Source organism: Amyelois transitella, chromosome 8 (assembly GCF_032362555.1).
Source record: "Amyelois transitella isolate CPQ chromosome 8, ilAmyTran1.1, whole genome shotgun sequence".
Lineage (NCBI taxonomy): Eukaryota > Metazoa > Arthropoda > Insecta > Lepidoptera > Pyralidae > Amyelois > Amyelois transitella.
Genome location: NC_083511.1, coordinates 11,452,899 through 11,476,124, shown reverse-complemented (window position 1 = coordinate 11,476,124; position 23,226 = coordinate 11,452,899). Strand labels below are relative to the sequence as shown.

Below are 23,226 nucleotides of genomic sequence, written 5' to 3'. Positions count from 1 at the left end.
TCGCAGGCGGCGTCTAGTATTACATATAGGTCAAAATCATAACCCTCCTTTTTGCTTCGCTGTACTCGGGTAAAAATAGGAATTTTTATAAAAAATGAATGTAGAGTCAGTGAATTGTGAAAACTACTTCAACTATCAGAACTTCAAGAAGCTGCAGTCACCAGGCGTATTCAGACATTGATGCACCAGAGAAACCAGAACATGTATACCAGTATGTAAGTATTATAGAATGAAATATCTTCAGTTGCCTTATAATCCTGTAACATATAATTCTGTCATTTTCTTTTCCTAGTTCCATAACTCGCATCCAAGATTTGCTATCAGTGAGAATTTAGGAGCCCTAGCTTAGTAAGGTTGTCTAGATTTGACTAGAATACACATTTAGATGGTGATAGTTTGGAATTTAATCTCGAAATTCAAGGCCCGCCGCTCCGCCTTGTGATCATTCCGGTATAGGTAGAATTAACAAAGTATTCTAGTTCCTAGATTTGACGGGAACCCAAATGTGAACGAGATTTAACAAACTATTCGACCAACTAATGTCAGAACATGATTTCTTTGCCTTCACTTTTGTATCTTCTGTCTATCCCCTTAACGGGGTTAACGGGTGTTGGAAAAAACTGAAAGGGGCACGTTCAACTGTAGTGGCAGGTAAAGTCAAAATAAAACAAAAAAGTAAATTCATTAAAATATTTATTTTCTGAGAAGTCTGCACACCCATCGTAAACCTAACGGAATTGTTTGCGCGCGCGCCTCTCGGCCACGTGCGCATACTACGACTAATAGGAATCTAAGTCTGCCCGCTCACTTCATAATTATTATTGTTTCACAATTTTTCAGATCGTTCTGGAATGAATATTTACGACTGCATTTATAAAACTCACTCAAACTCGGAATATTAACCCTTAAATGGATAATGTTGTTTTTAAACAACATACTAAACATCACAGATAAAATTGACCTTCTAATTATGTTTTGTTATTTTTGACAACTAGTTCTTATTTCTGAACGAATTTTGTACTTTCTTTAATGTTGACACTATCCAATATTTTTATGCATCTGAAAAAAAGGTAATGTCAAATGTCACTTTGAAGAAAAGTTTTCTAGTGGCGCGAAACTAAATTTTGTAGCTGTGTTCGGACTTTGATAAAATATATTGTAAGTATAAAACATATCTTTATTTGCTTGATTATATCTTCAATTGCATGTTTATGTAGTAAAACATTGAAAATAACTTGATGCTACTGTTGAATAAGGCGAAATATGGTATGTTGTAGGAAAACTACAATGCGCATTGCCTGCTAAATAAACGCATGTTTGGTGAAGGATTTTTATTTTGCTTTTCAGCATGCCGCGATTACTAGAAAGCGAAATTACAAAGTATTTAGAAACTCTTGAAGATTCAGAAGACGGCTTAGACGGGTCAGACTCCGAAGTAGAGGCTGAAGGTCACTATTATCAAACAGCTCGAGATGTTCTTCGAGACCTTGAAAATAGTGATGAAGGTGAGAATGCCCAGTCTGATAAAGTGGATGCTGATCCTCCTCTTGTCATCGACAACGATGAAAATATGCCAGACCCTCCTATTTTGGAAGCCGAAGAAGCAGCACCCCAGAGTAGATCACAAGGGATTTCTAAACGACCTCTGGTTTGGCGAAAACGGAATCTTGTTACTGCTGAAGACAGCCTTATTTTTAGGGGAGAAACTCAGATACCGGAAGCATTTTCTCACAGAAGGAATTTTCTCACTGGGAACAGTAAGAGTTAACCGATTGAGAAACTGCAAATTGCCTGAAAAAAACACTATAATGAAAAAGAACGTACCCAGAGGATTCTATGAGGAAAACGTGGCGACTGTGTATGATATTGACGTAAGTGCTGTTGTGTGGAAAGATAACAAGCCCGTTAACCTTCTTTCCACTTACGTAGGAGCAGAACCAGCAACCACAGTCACACACTTTGATAAATCGAAGAAAGAGAGAGTTGCTATTCTATGCCCCAAAGTAATCAAGGAGTACAATGCCCACATGGGAGGCGTGGACTTATTAGACTCATTTATAGGTCGTTATCACATCACAATCAAGAGCCGCAAGTGGACGATGCGCTTATTTTATCATTTCCTGGACCTCGCAGTTATAAATTCATGGGTTATGTTCAAGAAGGTAAATAATATGAAAGGAAATGATCAACTTCTCAATTTGGGTCCATTCAGGCTAGAACTTGCTGAAACCCTCTGCAAATTGGGTCTACCTGCAAATGGCGCTAAACGTGGTCGACCTAGTGGGAGCACAATACAAAGAGAACTTGTAATGAAGAAGTTCCGTGGACCAGCTCAAGCAATTCCTTTGAAAGACGTCAGATTAGATCAGACATGTCATTGGGCAGTTTGGCTGGATAAGCAGCAGAGGTGCAAATTCCCGAAATGTTCAGGCTTTATATTTAAAATGTGCCAAAAATGTCGTGTATCTTTATGTGATACGAAAAAAAGCAATTGTTTTTATAAATATCATAATGAAGAATAAATAAATACATTTCAAAAACAATATCCACTCTTATTTTTATCCATACTTGCAAAACATCAATGAATGCGCAATGTTGTTTATAAACAACACTCACATTATTGCAAAAAAAGTATAGTAAATTCATGTCTAGATTTTTTTACTAATTTTTCCTAGACACGTCTTTTACACAAATATATTTTTTTAAAACGTGAAAAAAAAATCATCCATTTAAGGGTTAAGCCATGTGTACTTCAAACTATAGGAATTATGTGACGGCCATTTTGCATCTTACGTTCTTTTATGTTGTAAATATGTACATACAAAAATCACGCTTTTCCAGGTAAGACTGGTAATTAAATATTAGTATTTAAATGCATTATAAGAACGTTATGGCGACTGTTGGTGGTGATTAGCATCATTTACATACATACATAAAATCACGCCAGAGGGGTAGGCAGAGACCACATCCTTCCATTTGCCACGATCTCTGCATACTTCCTTCGCTTCATCCACATTCATAACTCTCTTCATGCAAGCTCGGCGGTTTCGGGTACTCTTGACCTGACCCTTTGCCAGGACGTCCTTGACTTAAGCAAGATACGTCTAGGTCTTCCCACTCCGACCTTTCCCTCCACACTCTCCTTGTATATCTATCATATCTATAGCATCAGTTAGAACGACACATTTTTCAGTACTACTACACTCTTAAACTATTCCGAATACTGGGTAAGTACACAATTCAGAAGCAAAATTTTAAATACATTGGATTTCAAAATTGGAGCCCCGAAAAGAGAAATAATAATATAGTATTTGTACAACTTAATTAAATCACACTTTACACAATTTCTCTAAGATAAACATCTGAAGTTTTAACATTACTATATTTTCTTAAATTCGAATACACTTGTTCCACAAAGCGTCACGACGTACGAATATTTATAATTAAAAAGAAAACTCACTTATCGGTATGTTTATAATGAAATTGGAACTCATAAACCTATTTGTACAGAAAACATTGATTTGACAAAAAAAATCGTAACATTTCATTTTAATAATTAAAATTCATGATTTGATAATAAAGAATGTTTAAAATTCATTAAAAAATCATATAGAATAACAGTAATGTTATAATAACACAATATATAAATAAAATTACTGAAGAATTCAATATAGAAAAGATTATTTCAATTTCCAAAAGTTTGCCACGTAAATTGTAACGGTTCACTGTAATTTCTTTATTTACAACAATGCCAACAGATATTTCTTAAAATAATGGCTGAATAATGAAATGAATTTGTAAGAACACTTCCTTGACTTACATTGCAAAGATGGTTTAACAAATACATCCGATTTATTATACATATATTGGGCTTAATTCATTCTGATTTTAGTATCTACCATTTACATGCAGATTATATTCCGAAGGTGAACCCTGGGCCCCGAAACACTTCTGTCGATGATGCAACCGGGAACACGCAGAGATTTGAGAGAGATTTACATACAGATTATGTACTTTTATGCTAATTACAGTTTAACACCTGTCAAAAATAACTGACAATATTTTCTATTCCCTCCCAAAATGCATATAGAATGCCAACTCATCAATACATTATTTTTAACAAACCGAAAATGCATTAAACAAATTTTATGGTTTAAGACGCCATACTTAAAGTGCTTTAGACCTTATATTCTAAATTACTTCGAAGCATTTTTGGTAGAGCTGCTCTATAAAAAATTAAATTTTACATACATACATTTTATGTATAAGGCATTTAAATAATATAAAAACCAAATAATGCACCAGGCTGAACAAATAATAAAATTTTACACATGTAAATAGATTGAATTAACAATACAATCTTAGATCATAATTATTGTGTAACTTCAGTTTTTGATCAAACTGACAGCAATTATTGTAATAAAAAAACCCAATTTCATTTCTCAGACGCCTACATCAAGCTATAAGTACACAAAAGTTCTTACACATTTTTACAACTTTTTACACTTTTACATTTATTGTACGTATATACCTACACTTAAAAATAATTCTAAGTATATAAAAGCAAGAATGCACCAAAATTTGCTTGTCTGTTACGTTTGATCAAAAACCCAATAGTTTTTATCTTACAAAGACCTGCTTGAATACTTAAATAATGCTTTGAACGTGCGCGACGGCAGTCGCTCGGCAGATTTGCGACGCATTTCGTAATTTTCGCAAATGGTCATCCCTGTGTCATTTCGCAGAATGTCACTGTGTCAAATCGTCATTTTCTCATTGCGAAAGTGAGGAATTGCAAAAATGACTCAAGAGCGAAAGATAAATATTGAAAACTAGCTGCGGCCTAGCCTTCGGGATTAAAAGTACTTATTGTGTATAGTCCAGGTTATATTCTACCCCTGTACCTAAATTCTTTCAGTAGATTTTGCGTGAAAGAGAAACAAACACACATACACACCACCTTACAAACTTTTGCATATAAAATTACGAGTACGATGTGCGAAAGTCGCCAATTTTCCAGCGATGACCATTTGCGATGATGACAGAACGCGACACAGCCCTCAAAATATAGCGATCAACGCTATGCGTTTACGCACATTCGCTTGAAGAAATAACATTTTCTAAACTTATCTATCACAGTGGGTATCTGCGAGGTTTTCATTCGAACTACGGAACTTTCGCCCATTTTCATTGCGCGGCACGTAAGTTGAGCCAAAATGGGGCAAATAATGCGATCACCTTTTGGATAAATGTGTGCGTTTGACCACAATCTGTGTGATGGTGATAAGTAAGCAATTTACACCTGTTAAACGTATACAGTGCAAAGGTCTACTTACACTCCGGACAAAAAAACGTAGCTCACTAACAATTTACATGTTACAATCTTGTGAAATGAAAAATATTTCGCACTTGGTCCCAGACCTTGGCAATTTACTACACTTGCAAACAATAAAAAATAGTGACTGTTAATGTATAAATCAATAAACATGATCTGCAAATTACCTACATCTGGCGGGCCGATTCACGAATGTAAATAAAATCTTCCCTTTCACTCTTACTCCGCGGTTAATCTCACAGATAAGAGTGGGACGGAAGATAAGTGATACATTGTCGACGTTCGTGAATATGGAGGCTAAAAATTTCATACAATGCGAAAATATATTAGATTATGTTTCTCAGATAATTTTATATTGTTTCTCATATAATGTTATATTGTTTCTCACGTAATGCAATATTACTTTAACCTGTTTTTTCAATCATCAAATTAAACATCCTTTGAAAATTATGTACGACATGAAAACCTCATTCAGACGTAAAAATATGATAATATATCTTAAATTCATAACATTTTTCAATTAATTAATTGCTGCAAACCTTTTGTTGTGTTTTACAAACTGACAATAAATAGCTAAATGTCTGTTCAAGAAAATCGCAGAAAAAATAGAGATAAATAAATAAATATATACGGGACAAATTACACAGATTGAATAAGCCTCAAAGTAAGTTCGAGTCTTGTGTTACGAGACACTAACTCAACCATAATATATTTTATATTAAATACTCATATACATAAAGATAAACATCCAAGTCCCAGGCCAATGAGAAAAAGAACTTTTCTCATCATGCCCTGGCCGGGATTCGAACCCGGGACCTCCGGTGTCACAGACAAGCGCACTACCACTGCGCCAGAGGCCGTCAACATATGAGATATATGTACAAAATTGTAACTGACAGATGTCGTCTGTACTTGAAATATACTGCCAAGAAATCGATATGGGTATCTATGAAAGTGGTTTTAATTATTTCCGTCCGTCTGTCTGTCTGGTTTTTTGTCAATTTCGTCCCGTTAATGAACCGTTCCCATGAGATTTGCAATAAACAAAGTTTATTATAAGTAAAACATATGTTTTATTGCCAATTTCCAGTTTCATAGATAATAATTAATACAACATAATGACGCTTACGTATTTATATATTACTACTATCCGTATGCTAAATTTTGCCGAAATTCGTTTTGTATATGCGTCATTCATTCATATAATCACGTCTATATCCCTTGCGGGGTAGACAGAGCCAGCAGTCCCGAAAGACTGATAGGCCACGTTCAGCTGTTTGGCTTCATGATAGAATTGAGATTCAAATAGTGACAGGTTGCTAGCCCATCGCCTAAAAGAGGAATCCCAATATATATATATATATAGTATATATTTAGTAGGTGTTTACTTTTAATTATGCGTTAATATAAATATTAAGCCTTCCGGATTTCCTTGAAAAGAGCATTCACAGATTTGACAGCAGCGAAATGAATTTAAATTAATTAATTAAGTGGGTATGAGCGCGAGATGGTAACAGTGTGACGTCCGCGTCCGTTACGGGGTAGACAGAGTTAGTTTTGATCTAAATCAATATTTCTTTCTGTAGGTAAGTACATTCGGTACTTGCTTATAAATTTTTTTTAATGACTTAAGATTTGGACAATTTATTTTTTTATTTAGTTCGGATGTGTAAACACTGATCTACTTTACATATTTTATGCATAGTTCAAAAAAGGGCATTTATTCTACACTCTCCCTCACGAAATACACAAAAAACAATCGAATTCTTATTCTGTCGTAAACCACACACGGCTATCGATCTTCAAGGCAACAGAGTCTCAGCTCTGTCCACCCCTGCGGGGACGGAGATGTGTAAGTACACCGCGACAATAATTGACCGTAAGTACCTGCCCAATGTCTATAGCTCGTCGTGTGGGCCGTCCGCCTTGTCGCCCTGGTTCCGTTCCAACGACGGTTTTATAGTTTCTAGCAATTTTCTAATGTCTTTTTCTGTCTGTGGACAAAGATAAATATTATCACGTCTATATCGATTGCGGGGTAGGCAGAGCCAACTGTTTTGATAATACTGATAGGCCACGTTCGGCTTAATGATAGAATTGAGATTCAAATAGTGACAGGTCGCTAGTCCATCGCCTACAAGAAAAATTCCAAGTTTATAACTCTATCCCTTAGTCGCCTTTTACGACATTCCATGGGAAAGATGTGTAGTGGTTCTATTCTGTTCCATATTATTTTAAAATTGCGATGCCCAACATCGTTCGTATTGTACCTATTTATAAGCAGTAACTGAAATTCAACTGATGATATATGATATGCAATAAAGATTTTGAATTGAATTGAATTCTAAAGCGTCGGAAACCACACGGCACAGCGTTATCCTAGTTTACCTGTTGTAAATGCGCAAGCGCAGCGTGTATGTCCTGCTGCCAGCTGAGCAGCTGCGTGTGCTGTTTCTGCGTGTGCTGCTGCAGCATCTTCGACCATTCAGCCATCTGGGCACCGTTCAGGGATCCTATCCTGTAATCACTACATAGTATAAAACAAAGTCGCTATTTTAGTCTGTTTGGTCGGTATGTTTAAATCTTTAAAATTACGCAACGGATTTTGATGCGGTTTTTTGTAACAGGTAGAGTGATTCAAGAGGAAGGTTTTTATGTATAATTTTTTCCGAATTTTGCACCCGTGCGAAGCCGGGGCGGGTCGTTAGTAAAGTATATGCGGATAAGAAAGTCACACAAGTCGCAAAAATGAAAAAATTCAATCACGCGAATCGCTTTCAGTCAAAAAACAGCGAAAAATCTAAATCGCGCAATCAAGCAAAGTATGATCTTCCCTTTGGTGGCGGTCGAGTCGATGCATCGCTCCCGCTACAGATTTAAGAGATCTATAGATATTTGTAAATTGACGTCCGATGAAAACGCTGCAGTGTAGTTTGTTCCGCCGTTTCTTCTACACATGCGCTTTGGAAGCGGTAGTGGTTATAATTTGATTTAAGTGATGTGACCTCCAATAAGTGATACCTCGTATACAATTTTGAAAATAAATCTATTGTGTACCTGTGCTGAATGTGATCCGAGCCGCGCTGGCTCATCCGCCAGTAGAGCGCGGCGTTGAGGGCCAGCAGCAGCAGCAGCGCGCCCAGCAGCCAGCGCGCGGGCGCCGGCGCGGAGCCCGAGCCCCGCCGCGGGGGAGGCGCGGGGCCCGCGCGGGGCGCCGCCGCCGCAGCGCCGCTCTCCTGCGACGACGCTGGCCCGATCGCATTTACTTATTTATTCAGTTCACCAACAGTCGATACAACAGTAAATACAGAGATTATACATATCGCACCCCCGCCCCGGTGCGACACTGTCACTTATGCAAAAACACAATTTAAAAGAGAAGCATTTAAAACTTTAACATCCCATAACATTGTCATAATTTGAAGATTATTACAAGATGAATAGCTTATACTGCGGTAACTATGTGTACTACAAAAGTAAAGTTATCGCACCAAGTTAAGGGAAGCATTAGGAGAGTTATTACATATGTAACTCATTTTTGCAATTTTTGCATAAGTGACAGTGTCGTGCGATATGTACAATAAGGTTCGTTCTAATTGCTCGACTAGTTACAGGCAAACCCAGCATGCTATGGGGAACAATCCGTGTTTAATTTTAATTAGGTATTACTGATAAATTTAAGTAAGTATCTATCTACCTTTTTGTTAGTATAAAGTTTATTGTGGTGCAAATAGTTTTTTTACATTGCATAGGTAATCATCACGTCTAAGTATATAGTAGATATTGGAATAGCACGGATCGTATTTTCGTATATTTGCGCCGAGAACCACACGGCACGACTTTTCGCTCATGTAAGTGAATTTTGTAATTATTTTTTGAGAATAAATAATATGTATTTAAATTTGACATATTAAAAATTAAAAAAAATACAATAATTTACAAATACGTCTTCATATTTAAGTCGTATATTTGTAAATTAACGTCCGGTAAAAATGCTGCAGTGTAATTTGTTCCGCCGCTTCTTCTACACATGAGATTTAGAAGCGGTATTAATTATAATTAGATTTACGTGATACCTTGTATCCAATTTCGAAAATAAATCAATCCTATTGTTAGAAATGGAACGCATCATATTTGTATGTCACTGTCAAAAATGAATGATTTTGTATTTTCCCGTGAGTTCTCTGCTCTCGCTTCACTTGCAATTCCTAATGGTTGTGCGTGTTAATAAATATTTAAGTTTTCTTTTAAATACGTTTACAATTAGTAACTAAAATAAATCGTTGTTTGAATACACAAAACAATTTATTAAAGTTTTCCTTCCCCTATCTATACTAATATTATAAAGCTGAATAGTTTGTTTGAACGCGCTAATCTCAGGAAGTACTGGTTCGAATTGAGAAATTATTTTTGCGTTGAATAGACTATTTATCGATCAAGGCTTTAGGCTATATAACATCACGCTGCAACTATAAGAAACAAAGAAATAATGAAACATGTGAAAAAAAAAACGTGGTAAATTATTCATCCTACAATGATGGCCAAAATAACTATTCCACGCGGACTTAATCTGAGGCACAGCTAGTTCTACATACAAGGAGACTCACCAGTGACGCGCCGCCTCCGCGCCTTCCTGGCGGCGGGCGCGGCGCCCTCGGCCTCCGCCGCGAGCCGCCGCGAGATCAGCTGGCAGTAGTCCTCCAGGCCGGACATCGTGTTCTTCTCGAGGAAGTCTGCAACGCCACCAGGGTTCATCGTCAGCTCGGGTGTTATTCTATTCTATTCTAAGTTAAATTAATATTGTGAAGTTGACGTTGTTGAAGACAATGCTGCAGTGCAGTTTGTTACCGCTCCTTCTGCACTGACGCCTTGGCAGTAAACTTAGTTTTAAGTAATTTATTTGACGTCAACCAATGTTGTTAAACCATACGTTTTGACAATTATTAAGCGATATATAGTTTCCGTATAGTAATAATGAATAAAAATTTTGAATTTGAATTTGGTGAAGGTAAGGAAAGCAGTAGGTATAGCTTGATCAGAAATATAGCAGACCATGTTATATTGGCAAATGTCTTCGACGAGTATTGGTCATAAAATGATTTGAGACAATACATACATAAAATCACGCCTCTTTCCCGGAGGGGTAGACAGAGACTACATCTTTCCACTTGCCACGATCTCTGCATACTTCCTTCGCTTCATCCACATTCATAACTCTCTTCATACAAGCTCGGCGGTTTCGGGTACTATTGACCTGACCCTTTACCAGGACGTCCTTAATTTGATCAAGATACGTTCGTCTAGGTCTTTCCACTCCGACCTTTCCCTCCACACACACATTTGAGACAATTTTGAATAGAAAGTGGAAAGATGTAGCCTTTGCCTACCCCTCCGGGAAAGAGGCGTGATTTTATGTTATGTTATGTTTTTGAATAAAAAATCCGCCCGCCAATATTTGTACAAATCTTCAATTATTTTTATTATCTTCGTCAATTCCCGAATCCTACCAAAATGTTGTAAAATCCTTGGATATACGAGTACATTATATACTTACATTTATTAATTCAATATGCTGTCGCGCTAGACGCTCTTAAAGTTGAGGGAAAGAATACACATTCACGTGTAACCATGATCCGATATTGGTAAGATTCCATTATAAAAGTTGACTGACTAACCCAGGTTATAAAAGATCACAGACTTACTTTCTCACCGTAAAGATGACGTTGAAGGTACTATAATCGAGAAGGATAACTCACTTCTCATGACGCTCTGTCTCAGACAATAGTGCACTTGTACGGTAAAGTATTCCATTTACCAATGAGTCTTTTTCTGTGTTAGCTACATTAGTTTGGGCGCTAACCGAAGCTTTTTAAGTTGAGGGAAAATTACACATTCAGACAACTGGACGTGTAACCAAGATCTGATATTGATAAGATTCCATTATAAAAGTTGCGGAGCTCAGACGGGAATCGCTTCTGGTACCAAACAAGCCGACTTACCCAGGGTTTCTCTCCAAAAAGCTGACGTTACTGATACTAAAATCAACTCATACAACTCACTTCTCATGACGCTCCATATAGTCTTCTTGTACTTGACGTGACCATACATTGACAAGTTAGTGGTGGTGTCAGCGACCCGTCTCAGACAATAGTGCACTTGTACGGTAAAATAGTCCGCGTAGGGAATTCCGGCGTTCTCGCTGGTCGAGTCTATGGAGTACAGAACTCCGGGCTTCGAGCATTTGTTCATTACCTGCGGACATACATACATCGGGGTAGACAGAGCCGACAGTCATGGAAATACTGATAGATAGGCCACGTTCAGCTGTTTGGCTTAATGACAGAATTGCGATTGAGGTATTTGCGAACAATGATAATATTTGGAAAATTAATAATATATATATAGCCGTATGGTACTCCATATCTTTTCCAAGGATGTCGTTAAAGGCGACTAAGGGATAGGCTTATAAACGGGATTCTTTTTGAATTTCAATTTTACCATCACGCCTAACAGCTGATTACTCTTAGTCAATCAATTAACAGGTGTTCATTATGTATTTATTTATTTAGGTATATTTCAATGTAGTATGTGTATATTGTGTTTATATAAGGTGTAGGTATATTTATACTTTGCATTTTATTTTATACGTAATGCGCCAATCGCCTTTCTATTTTTATAACCTCCCACCCTAAGGTTGATCGGAAGAGATTGCTTTAGCGATAAATCCGCCTTTGTACCTAATAACCTGAGTTTTTTTTTTTCGACTGCTTCTGTGGCGCAGCGGTAGTACGCTTGTCAGTGGTACCGGAGGTCCCGGGTTCGAATCCCGGCCAGGGCATGATGAGAAAGAAATATTTTCTGATTGGCCTGGGTCTTGGATGTTTATCTATATAAATGAAATCTATATATGAAAACATGTAAATGGTCTAGAGTAACTAAGTAAGATTTTGTACAAGATATATGACTGTATGTTTTCCAAATAAAATAAAATAAGTATTTATTATAAAATATAGTATCGTTGAGTTAGTATCTCGTAACACAAGTATAGAACTTACTTTGAAGCTAACTCAGTGTAATTACACTGATTTACTTATTTTTCTGTTTTTCTTTTTCTAACATACATACATATGTATAATCATGTCTATATCCCTTGCGGGGTAGACAGAGCCAACAGTCCTGAGCGGACTTAAGGCTTGGCTTTAAGATAGAATTGAGATTCGAATAGTGACAAGTTGCTAGCCTATCGCCTAAAAAAAGAATCCCAAGTTTGTAAGCCTATCCCTTAGTCGCCTTTTACGACATCCATGGGAAAGAGATGGAGTGGTCCTATTCTTTTTTGTATTGATGCCGGGAGGGAACCACACGGCACATTTTCTAATGGTGCAATAAAGAGTATATCTATCTGTCTATAAATTACCTGCGTCTCTGTGACTTGGACCTCTTTGGGACCTATGGGACCTGAAGCGATGCTCAGCGTGTATTTGCATTGGCGGCATTTCAGACCACCTTGCGGCTGCCACGGCGCCTGGAACATACATACATACATACAGTCACCTCTATATCCCTTACGGGGTAGACAGAGCCAATAGTCTTGGAAAGACTGAATGGCCACGTTCAGCTATTAAGCTTTAAGATAGAATTGAGATTCAAATAGTGACAGGTTGCTAGCCCATCGCCCAAACGCAGAATCCCAAGTTTACAAGCCTATCCCTTAGTCGCATTTTACGACACCAATGGTAAAGAGACGGAGTGGATGGTCCTATTCTCTTTTCTAATGGAACTATATATATATTCTATATCAACTTCACTATACTGCCGTGGTATAACTAAAATGCCGTTATCTGACATCAGGATTTACACCATTTTTTACCAGTAAAATAAGAAAAATCAAATCTCTTTCGATCTGCATATACGACTTTTTGGTACCTTTAAGTCATAAATAGGCGTTCTCATTGATGAATGGCATCAGTTTAAATTTTTACCGCAGTTTTTGACGTTTCACTCAAAACAACGATTTGGCAGATAACGGCATTTTAGTTATACCAGGGCAGTATATAAATTCAAATTAAAATTCAAAATTTTTATTCATTATTATAGGATACTATACATACATATATCGCTTAATAATTGTCAAAACGTATGGTTTAACAAACATAGGTTGACGTCAAATGAATTACTTAAAAACTTAAGTTTACCGCCGCTTCCGAAGCTGACTCAGTGCAGAAGGAGCGGTAACAAACTGCACTGCAGCATTTTCTTCAACAACGTCAACTTCACAATATTAATTAAACTTAGAATAGAATAGAATAGCACCCGAGCTGACGATGAATTCTGGTGGCGTTGCAGCAACAATAAATTGGGCGCCGGGAACCACACGGCACACTAATACATAATGCCACTCACATAAACGTGCCGTGTGGTTCCCGGCACCAATTCAAAAAAGAATAGGACCACTCCATCTCTTTCCCATGGATGTCGTAAAAGGCGACTAAGGGATAGGCTTACAAACTTGAGATTCTTTTTTTAGGCGATAGGCTAGCAACTTGTCACTATTCGAATCTCAATTCTATCTTAAAGCCAAATAGCTGAACGTGGCCTATCAGTCCGCTCAGGACTGTTGGCTCTGTCTACCCCGCAAGGGATATAGACGTGATTATATGTATGTATGTATGTATGCCACTCACATAAACGTAGTCGGCCGTACCCCTGGCGGCTAGCAGTTCCAGATTGAACTTGCAGTTGGTGAATATCATGGTGAACATGTTGTCTACAGTGAACGGGAAGTCCTGTTGCAGTAGTAGTTTCCCCTCCTTGTGAGACGTGGACTCGCATTCGTGTATTTCGTGACTGCGGGAACAATATTTGTTTGTTTGTACATACATACAATATATATAAATATATATGGTGAAGGGTCAGGTCAAAAGTACCCGAAACCGCCGAGCTTGCATGAAGAGAGTTATGAATGTGGATGAAGCAAAGGAAGTATGCAGGGATCGTGGCAAGTGGAAAGAGGTAGTCTCTGCCTACCCCTCCGGGAAAGAGGCGTGATTTTATGTATGTATATATATATATATATAATACTTGCACAATGAGACATGCACACATACCTTTCATTCATTTGTTTTTTTAAAATACATACATACATACATACGATCACGTCTATATCCCTTGCGGGGTAGGCAGAGACTACCTCTTTCCATTTGCCACGATCTCTGCACGATGTGCTAGCAACCTGTCACTATTTGAATCTCAATTCCATCATTACACCAAACAGATGACCGTGGCCTATCAGTACTTATTATATCAAGACTATGTCTACCCTGCACGAGATATAGACGTGATCATATGTATGTATGTATGTGTAAAAACATACATACATATGGACACGTCTATATCCCCTGCGGGGTAGACAGAGCCAACATTGGCTTAATGATAGAATTGAGATTCAAATACTAACAGGTTGCTAGCCCATCGCCTAAAAAAGAATCTCAAGTTCAGAAGCCTATCCCTTAGACGACATCCATAGGAAAGAGATGGAGTGGTCCTATTCTTTTTTGTATTGGTGCCGGGAACCACACGGCACCACATGTGTAAAAATGAATTAATAAACTCACTTCTGGTGCTTCTCGGGCTCGCTGTCGCTGGAGTCGGACATGTCCGTGGGCAGAGTGTCACCCGCTTCCTCGTCGAACGCCGAGCCGTTAGTTACTGCGAACAAAGAGTAGACATATATACATATATATAAATACATACATACATACATATGGTCACGTCTATATTCCTAGCGGGATAGACAGAGCCAACATTCTTGAAAAGACTGAATGGCCACGTTTAGCTATTTGGCTTAATGATAGAATTGAGATTCAAATAGTGATAGGTTGCTAGCCCATCGCCTAAAAAAGAATCCCAAGTTTGTAAGCCTATCCCTTAGTCGCCTTTTACGACATCCATGGGAACGAGATGGAGTGGTCCTATTCATTTTTGTAATGGTGCCGGGAACCACACGGCAAAACACTGCGAACAAATAGTATATATTATATATAAATAAATAAATAAATATATACGGGACAAATGACACAGATTGTGTTACCAAAAAAAGGGGGAAATTATTCATCCTTGAGGGCTTCAATGATGCCCAAAATAACTATTCCACGCGGACGAAGTCGCGGGCACAGTTAGTACAACAACATACAATTTAAAGTCGTCGCTAAGAGCTGAATAAGCACTTCAGTTTTATACCGATCCCTTCTTCTAGGTATTTGTGTATTTACTATTACATATTACACATACACACGGTAAATCCCTTGCGGGGTAGACTGACAAATGACAGTCATATTTTAATACATATTAAATGCAATTTATTTTTATAATCTTACCATATACTATTTCTCCTAACTCGATTTTGTCGTTATTTTTACGCTCATTACGATCTCCGTTCAATCTCATTCTTAAATCCTTGTCGACAGTATCAATATGAAAATTTCCATCATTATCAATAACAGTGACGAAATCATTTTCATCATTGTTTGTTACATCGCTACAATTCAATTTAGTTTTCCCTTTGCCAGCACGTAGTTTTACTTCACGATCAACTGCAGAACGAAGTGTTGTTACTTTACTAACAACATCTCTACGGGCATTCACTCCTCCAACACTTATTCTTCTACATCTTCCTTCCACTGTTCCAAGCGTGTTTTCTATATCAACTGTACATTTCGCAGAAACAAGCCTCTTACTTTTATCAGCGTTATGAATTTCAATCTTTTTACAATCACTTAATGGATTTCCATTGTCTGATGGGATATCTAATTCCCGTTTGACTTTACCATTAACATCTTTAAAGGCGCCGGCCATTTTTCTATGGGCAACTGAAACAGTATCGTCTGATTCTTGGACGATTTCACTTGCCTCTTTGCCGATCTCGTGACCGTCCACAACATCGTTCCACAATGTGGGACCATCTTCAACAACTACATAATCATCCTCCATTCTTGTTTTGATACCACCGATCATGATATAATTGATGAAACGATACAGTAGAGACAGGGCGAACGTTTCCCACATAATATTTGTGCTGCTTCGATACACGATTTTTATACAAGGTACTGTTATATTAGTCTAACACCTAAATATGAATAAAAATTGTTATTAGTACCAATTATCTTAGAATTAAGTTTTTATATTGTTCTATTTAACTTAACTGTAATTGATTATGGTGAGCTATAAACTTATATTATATTATACAAACGTTGTTTTGTTGTTCCAAACGATATTACTGTTAAATAATATTATATTGTTTCAGTTAATATATATGACAGATTAAAGTTAAACGAAAAAAGTGGTTCCCGGCACCAATACAAAAAAGAATAGGACCACTCTATCTCTTTCCCATGGATGTCGTAAAAGGCGACTAAGGGATAGGCTTACATACATGGGATTCTTTTTTAGGCGATGGGTTAGCAACCTGTCACTATTTGAATCTTAATTCTATCTTAAAGCCAAATAGCTGAACGTGGCCTATCAGTCTTTACGGGACTCTTGGCTCTATCTACCCCGCAAGGGATATAGACTTGACCTTATGTATGTATTACAATCAAAATGTGATCGTAGATCCCTACATCCCTTAGTCGCCTTGCTAATTCTGGTTCGAGTTTTTTAGGAATTGACAATTGGGATTATGTTGTTAGGAGGACCCAGGGCCCCGAAAGCTTACAGTGGGGCTAGCGACTGGGATCACGCAAAAATAAGAGGGAGAATAATTAGAATTAGGCGTCCATTAATTCGCTAATATACAATTTAAAGTCATTGTTAAGAGTAAAATATGCACTTTAGTTTTGTTTCCAGACAAACACACGTTTTAATCCCTTACGGGGTAGACTGACAAATGATAGTCTCAAAAATACTAAATAGCCACGTTCAGCTGTACGGCTCAATGATGGCATTGAGATTCGTATAGTGACAGGTTGCTAGATTAAGAAATGAACGTAAAAGAAGAACCCCAAGTTTACAAGCCTCGGGAAATCTAATCTAATCATTATAACATTACATTACTTATGGTCATGTCTGTATCCCTTGCGGGGTAGACAGAGCCAACCGTCTTAAAAAGACTGAATGGCCACGTTCAGCTATTTGGCTTAATGATAGAATTGAGATTCAAATAGTGACAGGTTGCTGGCTAGCCCATCGCCTAAAAAAGAATCCCAAGTTTGCCTATCCCTTAGTCGCCTTTTACGACATCCATGGGAGAGAGAGATGAAGTGGTACTATTCTTTTTTGTATTGGTGCCGGAAAACTACACGGCACATCATTATAACAGTGGTATGAAAAAGAATTCTGTTCAGTTAAATGAGAACGTTAAATGCAGTGTATTGATAAACAAAAGTAAAAATAACATGAAACAATGAAACCTTCAGTAACAATGTTATACATTTCTTTAAATAGGTACTCATTATTAAGAAGCTTTTAAAGATTTCCGACAACCATTTCAAAGAGAGAGAGAGACGAAATAACACGGCACGATGAATGATAAATCCCTTTATTTTCCCAATCCGTGGGAATTTTCGAAAATCCTTCTTAGGTGCTCAACTAAACTCCTTGACAAACATATAGATATAGTAAATTTCACTTTTGTTTGTATGTACATACACTATATTGGCACCAGTTACTCGGTAACATAGAAAAAAAAATTGTAAAAATCCAAAAAAGAAACCGTTTATTCTCGCGGGAATTTCGGGAAATTCTCCCTTAGTGAATCTCTAGGTCACATTAGGAACCCACATGCCAAATTTCAAGTTTTTTAATTCCAGCGTTTCCAGCTGTGAGTTTTCAGTCAGTCAGTCACACGACTAACGGATGAATTTTATATACCTTCTCGTGCGAACATATAAAATCGATAAGAAACGGTGAATAATCTGAAAAATCACAACGATAAGCAGTGCAATAGAAAAAAAAAACTAGCGATCTGTCAGATATCAAATCAGTTGAATTTCGAATGAATATCAGTTATTTTATTACAAAATGAACGAAAACGCGCACCGGACTGTGCGCTCGCGTCGCGCCGACGATAACATTAAACTGAACACGAAGACGTGGAAGAACTTGGGACTTTTGCTTATAATTTCTAAGAAATATTATTAGCTTTTGCTAATAATAATAATACAAAAGTCCCATTGTGTATGTTATGTACGTTTATCGGCAGAAAGGCGTTGGTTGTACATCACCTTATTTCAGAGAACCTATTTTCGTTGTAAGTGAGCCAATAGCGATGCCGTGCACTTTAGAAAAGGACCATTTTCATAAAGGCAACTAAGGGAATGGGAAAACATTCATTCATCTAGTGAATACTTCAAGTGGCATACATCACGTCTGATTACCTTGCGGGGAAGACAGAGCCAATGGTCTTAAAAGGGCTTAAAGGTTATGCTCAGCTTTTTGATAGAATAGAAAGAAAACCATCGCCTATTCTTTACTGCAGGCGATGTGCTAGCAACCGTTACTATTTGAATTTCATTTCCATCAAGAAGCCATACAATTGAACTGAACGTGGCCTTACAGTATTATCGAGACTGTTGGCTCTGTCTACCCCTCAAGGGGATATATACGTGACTTTATGTAGGCCGGCACTAGAATAGGATATAAGTTACGGCCAATGAAAGACCGAGCACAAATCGTATGATAAATTGTCGTTATAATCATACATACATACATACAATCACGTCTATATCCCTTGCGGGGTAGACAGAGCCAACAGTCTTGCAAAGACTGAATGGCCATGTTCAGCTATTTGGCTTAACGATAGAATTGAGATTCAAATAGTGACAGGTTGCTAGCCCATCGCCTAAAAGAAGAATCCCAAGTTTTTATAAGCCTATCCCTTGGTCGCCTTAAAGTCGTCCTTAAAATCGATTGGTGTAAACTTGGATTTATTGTTGGCAAGGTATTTTTTAATAACAATAGCCTAACTGTAAGGTGAACGCCGGAAATCCCCGCATAAAGTGTCGTACACACAGCAGGTGATCGTCTACAGTTAACAACACAGCATAATGTTTTAAACGAATGTGATCCAGTCGCTTTTAATCGCTGTATGTTAACAGTATATATGTAGGTATATATATAGTATAAAGCTCTCTAAGCACTCGTTGAAAAATAGTTAGGTATATATAAACTCTTGATGAATTGAAACTGCAATTTGATTTGAACTTAAAAACATGCACTTCAATAAAATATTATACTTGAACTAAAAATCAAATCGGGTCTTGTTTTTATAACTTAAATAGCTGTGCCAGCGACTTCGTCCGCGTGGAATAGTTATTTTGGGCATTGTTAATGCAAGGATATAAATTTCCCCGTTTTTTTCACATTTTCCATATTTCTTCGCTCCTAATAGTTGCAGCGTGTTGTTATATAGCCTAAAGCCTTCCTCGATAAACGGTCTATTAAACACAAAAAGAATTTCGCGATGATGAATGCGTTGATATCATAAAGTACTGGTTCGAATTGAACCAGTAGTTTCTGAGATTAACGCGTTCAAACAAACAAACTCTTCAGCTTTATAATATTATAGTATAGATATGTATGTATGTATGTATGTATCGCACGGGAGCGAAGCCTTTTAGTGGAAATAATGTAAAACGTACCAAGTGGTGGGGATGAGTCGCGGGCGTACGTCGGCGCGTGCGCACGTTCATGTCGTGTCTCCGATCCGCTGACGCCCGCCTCCATAGACGACTCTAACACGTCCTGGAACAAGCATATTGAAGTGGTTTCTCACTATAAGAAAACAAAACCAATTTATCAATATTGTCGATTCAATAAATAAAATTCTTTTTTCAGGCGATGGGCTAGCAACCTGTCACTATTTGAATCTCAATTCTATCATTAAGCCGAGCAGCTGAACGTGGCCTATCAGTCTTTTCAAGACTGTTGGCTCTGTCTACCCCGCAAGGGATATAAACGTGATTATATGTACGTATGTGATTAGAAAAGACAACAGCTCTTTGACTCTGTGACCGTTATCTTTCGGCAAATAATTTCGGAAAAAAGAGGCTTTCCTCGCGTGAGTCATTAAACTTGTGAGTTTAGCATGACTCAGTGCGTGAGTCACTAATCATATGTATTTATAGCAAAGATTGCGAAGATAGCGAAAATCCAAATAATAATAACACATTATGTGATAGATATAGGTAGGTAATGATTTTACACGCACACTAAACTAACATTAAGTAAATGAGTAACTTTTGTATTTCATACATACATACATACATAAAATCACGCCTCTTTCCCGGAGGGGTAGGCAGAGACTACCTCATTCCACAGAATACACTTAATACACTTTGTATTTCACCCACTGCAAAAAAGGTAGGATAACTTAGAGTTTTATTTATTTATATATTAATGTTCATCAAAGAAAAAAAAATTGAACTTAAACTAAAGAGAAATTCAGTACGAGGGCACTACTTATTTCTAGAGAAATTTCATCCAGTAGGCCCACGACAGGAACATGTAAAGCAAGGCATTGATTGGCTTGTGTACATCATTAATAATATATAAACTTACATAAACTTAAAAAAAATAAACTTATAAAGTTTTCTGTTTTATACGTATGTGTCTATATATTTATAATTTATCGCGTATATAATTTTATATACGGGACAAATTAAACAGATTGAGTAAGCGTCGATGTAAGTTTGAGACTTGTGTTACGAGATACTAACTCAACGTTACCATATTTTATAATAAATACTTATATAGATAAACACCCAAGACCCAGGCCAATCAGAAAAAGTTCTTTTCTCATCATGCCCTGACCGGGATTCGAACCCGGGACCGCCGGTGTCACAGACAAGCGTACTACCGCTGCGTCACCGACGCCGTCAAATTTATTCGCCAACTTATCTCGTTTGCACACATAACATCAAATTATTTTTAACTTCTCAACAGAGTTTCTTTAGAAGCAAACTGGAAAAGGGACGAGATATGACCCACACACACACACACACATTGTGTGAATAAAAATTGGTATTATTTTGAAATAAACGAACACACTTTAAATTCAATTTTTTTTGTCTCTCTCATCATAATACATAACAGATGACATCTCGAAGTCAGTTAGACATCATGTAAGCATACTTTACATGCTGTGAAATGATTTACACCTGTCGTTCGCCATGCGGAATTCGAAATTTAACATTCCGGTATTTACGTTTATTTTGTCCTTAGTCGCCTCCTATGCTATAGAAATCAGAGATGAATATTCCAATCATACTGACACTACAAGAAAAATAGAATTAATATCCTTTTGGTATAAACAAATCCGAAACCTTAACAAATTATATATATAAACTTAAAACATGTACCGTACTAAACTGACCCAGACTTCAAAACATTATCGAATACCATAGCTGAGAAAGTAATAAAAAAAAATTGTATTTAATTATTTTTAAATTATGGAATTAACCCAAAGCAACTACACAACACTGGCTGGAAACGCAATCGACCAGGGCACGAAAACAAAAAAAAAACACGCCAAAAACATAAACAACTCACATTATTCTTCGCGCGCCCAATTCGGACCATAGTGAAATTCGCTACTAAAACACCAACTCTGGCATTTCGTCTGTTTATCGCTAGCATATCGTGATAATGATAGTTATATCTTCCACTTATCGGATAAATGACTCATTCCCGTGATACGCTTATGTGTTTTGTATATTTTTAGTTGCACACCTGTTTAATTTGTTGTTTAAATTGATTGACATTGTAATAATCACATTGGAATTAAACTTATTGTATGTATCGCTTGAGACATTTTGCGCGCGCGGCCGTAGGAACAACTGTTTGCAAGCTGTGACGTCAGTGATAAAACGACCTTGCGGCGCGAGTTAGGCACATCATAGATAGATAACGAGGTGTTTTCTTGGCAACACGCGAAATATATATATATATATATATATATATATATATATATATATATATATATATATATATATATATATATATATATATAGTCAGTGTACATTTTGATTTTATAATGACAGAGGCACAGATTGTGTTCTAAATTTAAAGGGAAAAAAAAAATATTTTATTTTAAAACATTTTCTATTTTAAAGATTAAAGGAGATGGCCCAAAACTGCCCTAGAAACGTATACATAAATGGTATTTTCCTATAATACTGAAATATTAATTTATTAATTATCACGTATTAATTTTTTTCCTAGAACTTGTCAAAATGATTTTCTATAATAAAAGATTCTTAATCTTATTTCACTTCCTTTCATGGCTTCCTTGACAACAACGAGTTAAGTGTTGCCATTCAAAAGTTTTTATTAACTTCCGATACGATTACCGATTTCGATTTAATCGATATTTATGAACTGGTACAGTATATACGCTTAGTAAGAAGCGTTATTTTGGGACCGCTTCAATATGTTTAGGTATATTTAATAACAATCTATATATTTTACTTTAAAAATATTTTTTTTGTTGTACATTTGGAATTGATTGTGTTACTTTAATCGATAAAAATATATATTTATTAAAAATCGATTTTATGATCTGGCAACACTGGTCAGACCGACGCGAAGTTACATTTGAATTGAACGTCACTCTTTCGTTCATCCGTTCGTTGTTTCGTTGAGCTTTTTATCTGATATTTATAATTGTTTATTTATTTTGTTTTGAGTAATGATTTTTAGTCGGCGGTGGCACTAGTTTCACATAAGGGAGCCCCTTAAACCTAAATCAAATGGGTGTATCATGATAGACGATGCTGCTAGCAATCCATCGCCTCATGGTCTTGCTAAATATGTAAGAAAAAAGACAAGTAAGATTTTTAGGATTAGCATACATGGTAGTCTCACGTGTTTGGGGGATAGACAGACCTGTTGCCATA

At 36.9% G+C, this 23,226-nt stretch overlaps 1 protein-coding gene across 1 annotated transcript in view; it reads right to left on the bottom strand.

Annotated features, from left to right (window-relative positions):
• Nucleotides 1–676: 676 nt before the first annotated feature.
• LOC106134104 (protein Aster-B) overlaps nucleotides 677–23,226 on the bottom strand; it is a 44,084-nt gene continuing 21,534 nt past the window's right edge. The window contains exons 9-17 of the mRNA XM_060945495.1: nucleotides 19,972–20,074; nucleotides 14,950–15,043; nucleotides 14,020–14,182; nucleotides 12,753–12,860; nucleotides 11,395–11,587; nucleotides 9,943–10,068; nucleotides 8,393–8,582; nucleotides 7,724–7,862; nucleotides 677–7,329 (exon numbers count right to left, since the gene is read on the bottom strand). Of these exons, the coding sequence (XP_060801478.1) occupies nucleotides 7,234–7,329; nucleotides 7,724–7,862; nucleotides 8,393–8,582; nucleotides 9,943–10,068; nucleotides 11,395–11,587; nucleotides 12,753–12,860; nucleotides 14,020–14,182; nucleotides 14,950–15,043; nucleotides 19,972–20,074 (1,212 nt within the window). The 3' untranslated portion in view covers nucleotides 677–7,233. The remainder of the gene's footprint in view (nucleotides 7,330–7,723; nucleotides 7,863–8,392; nucleotides 8,583–9,942; nucleotides 10,069–11,394; nucleotides 11,588–12,752; nucleotides 12,861–14,019; nucleotides 14,183–14,949; nucleotides 15,044–19,971; nucleotides 20,075–23,226) is intronic.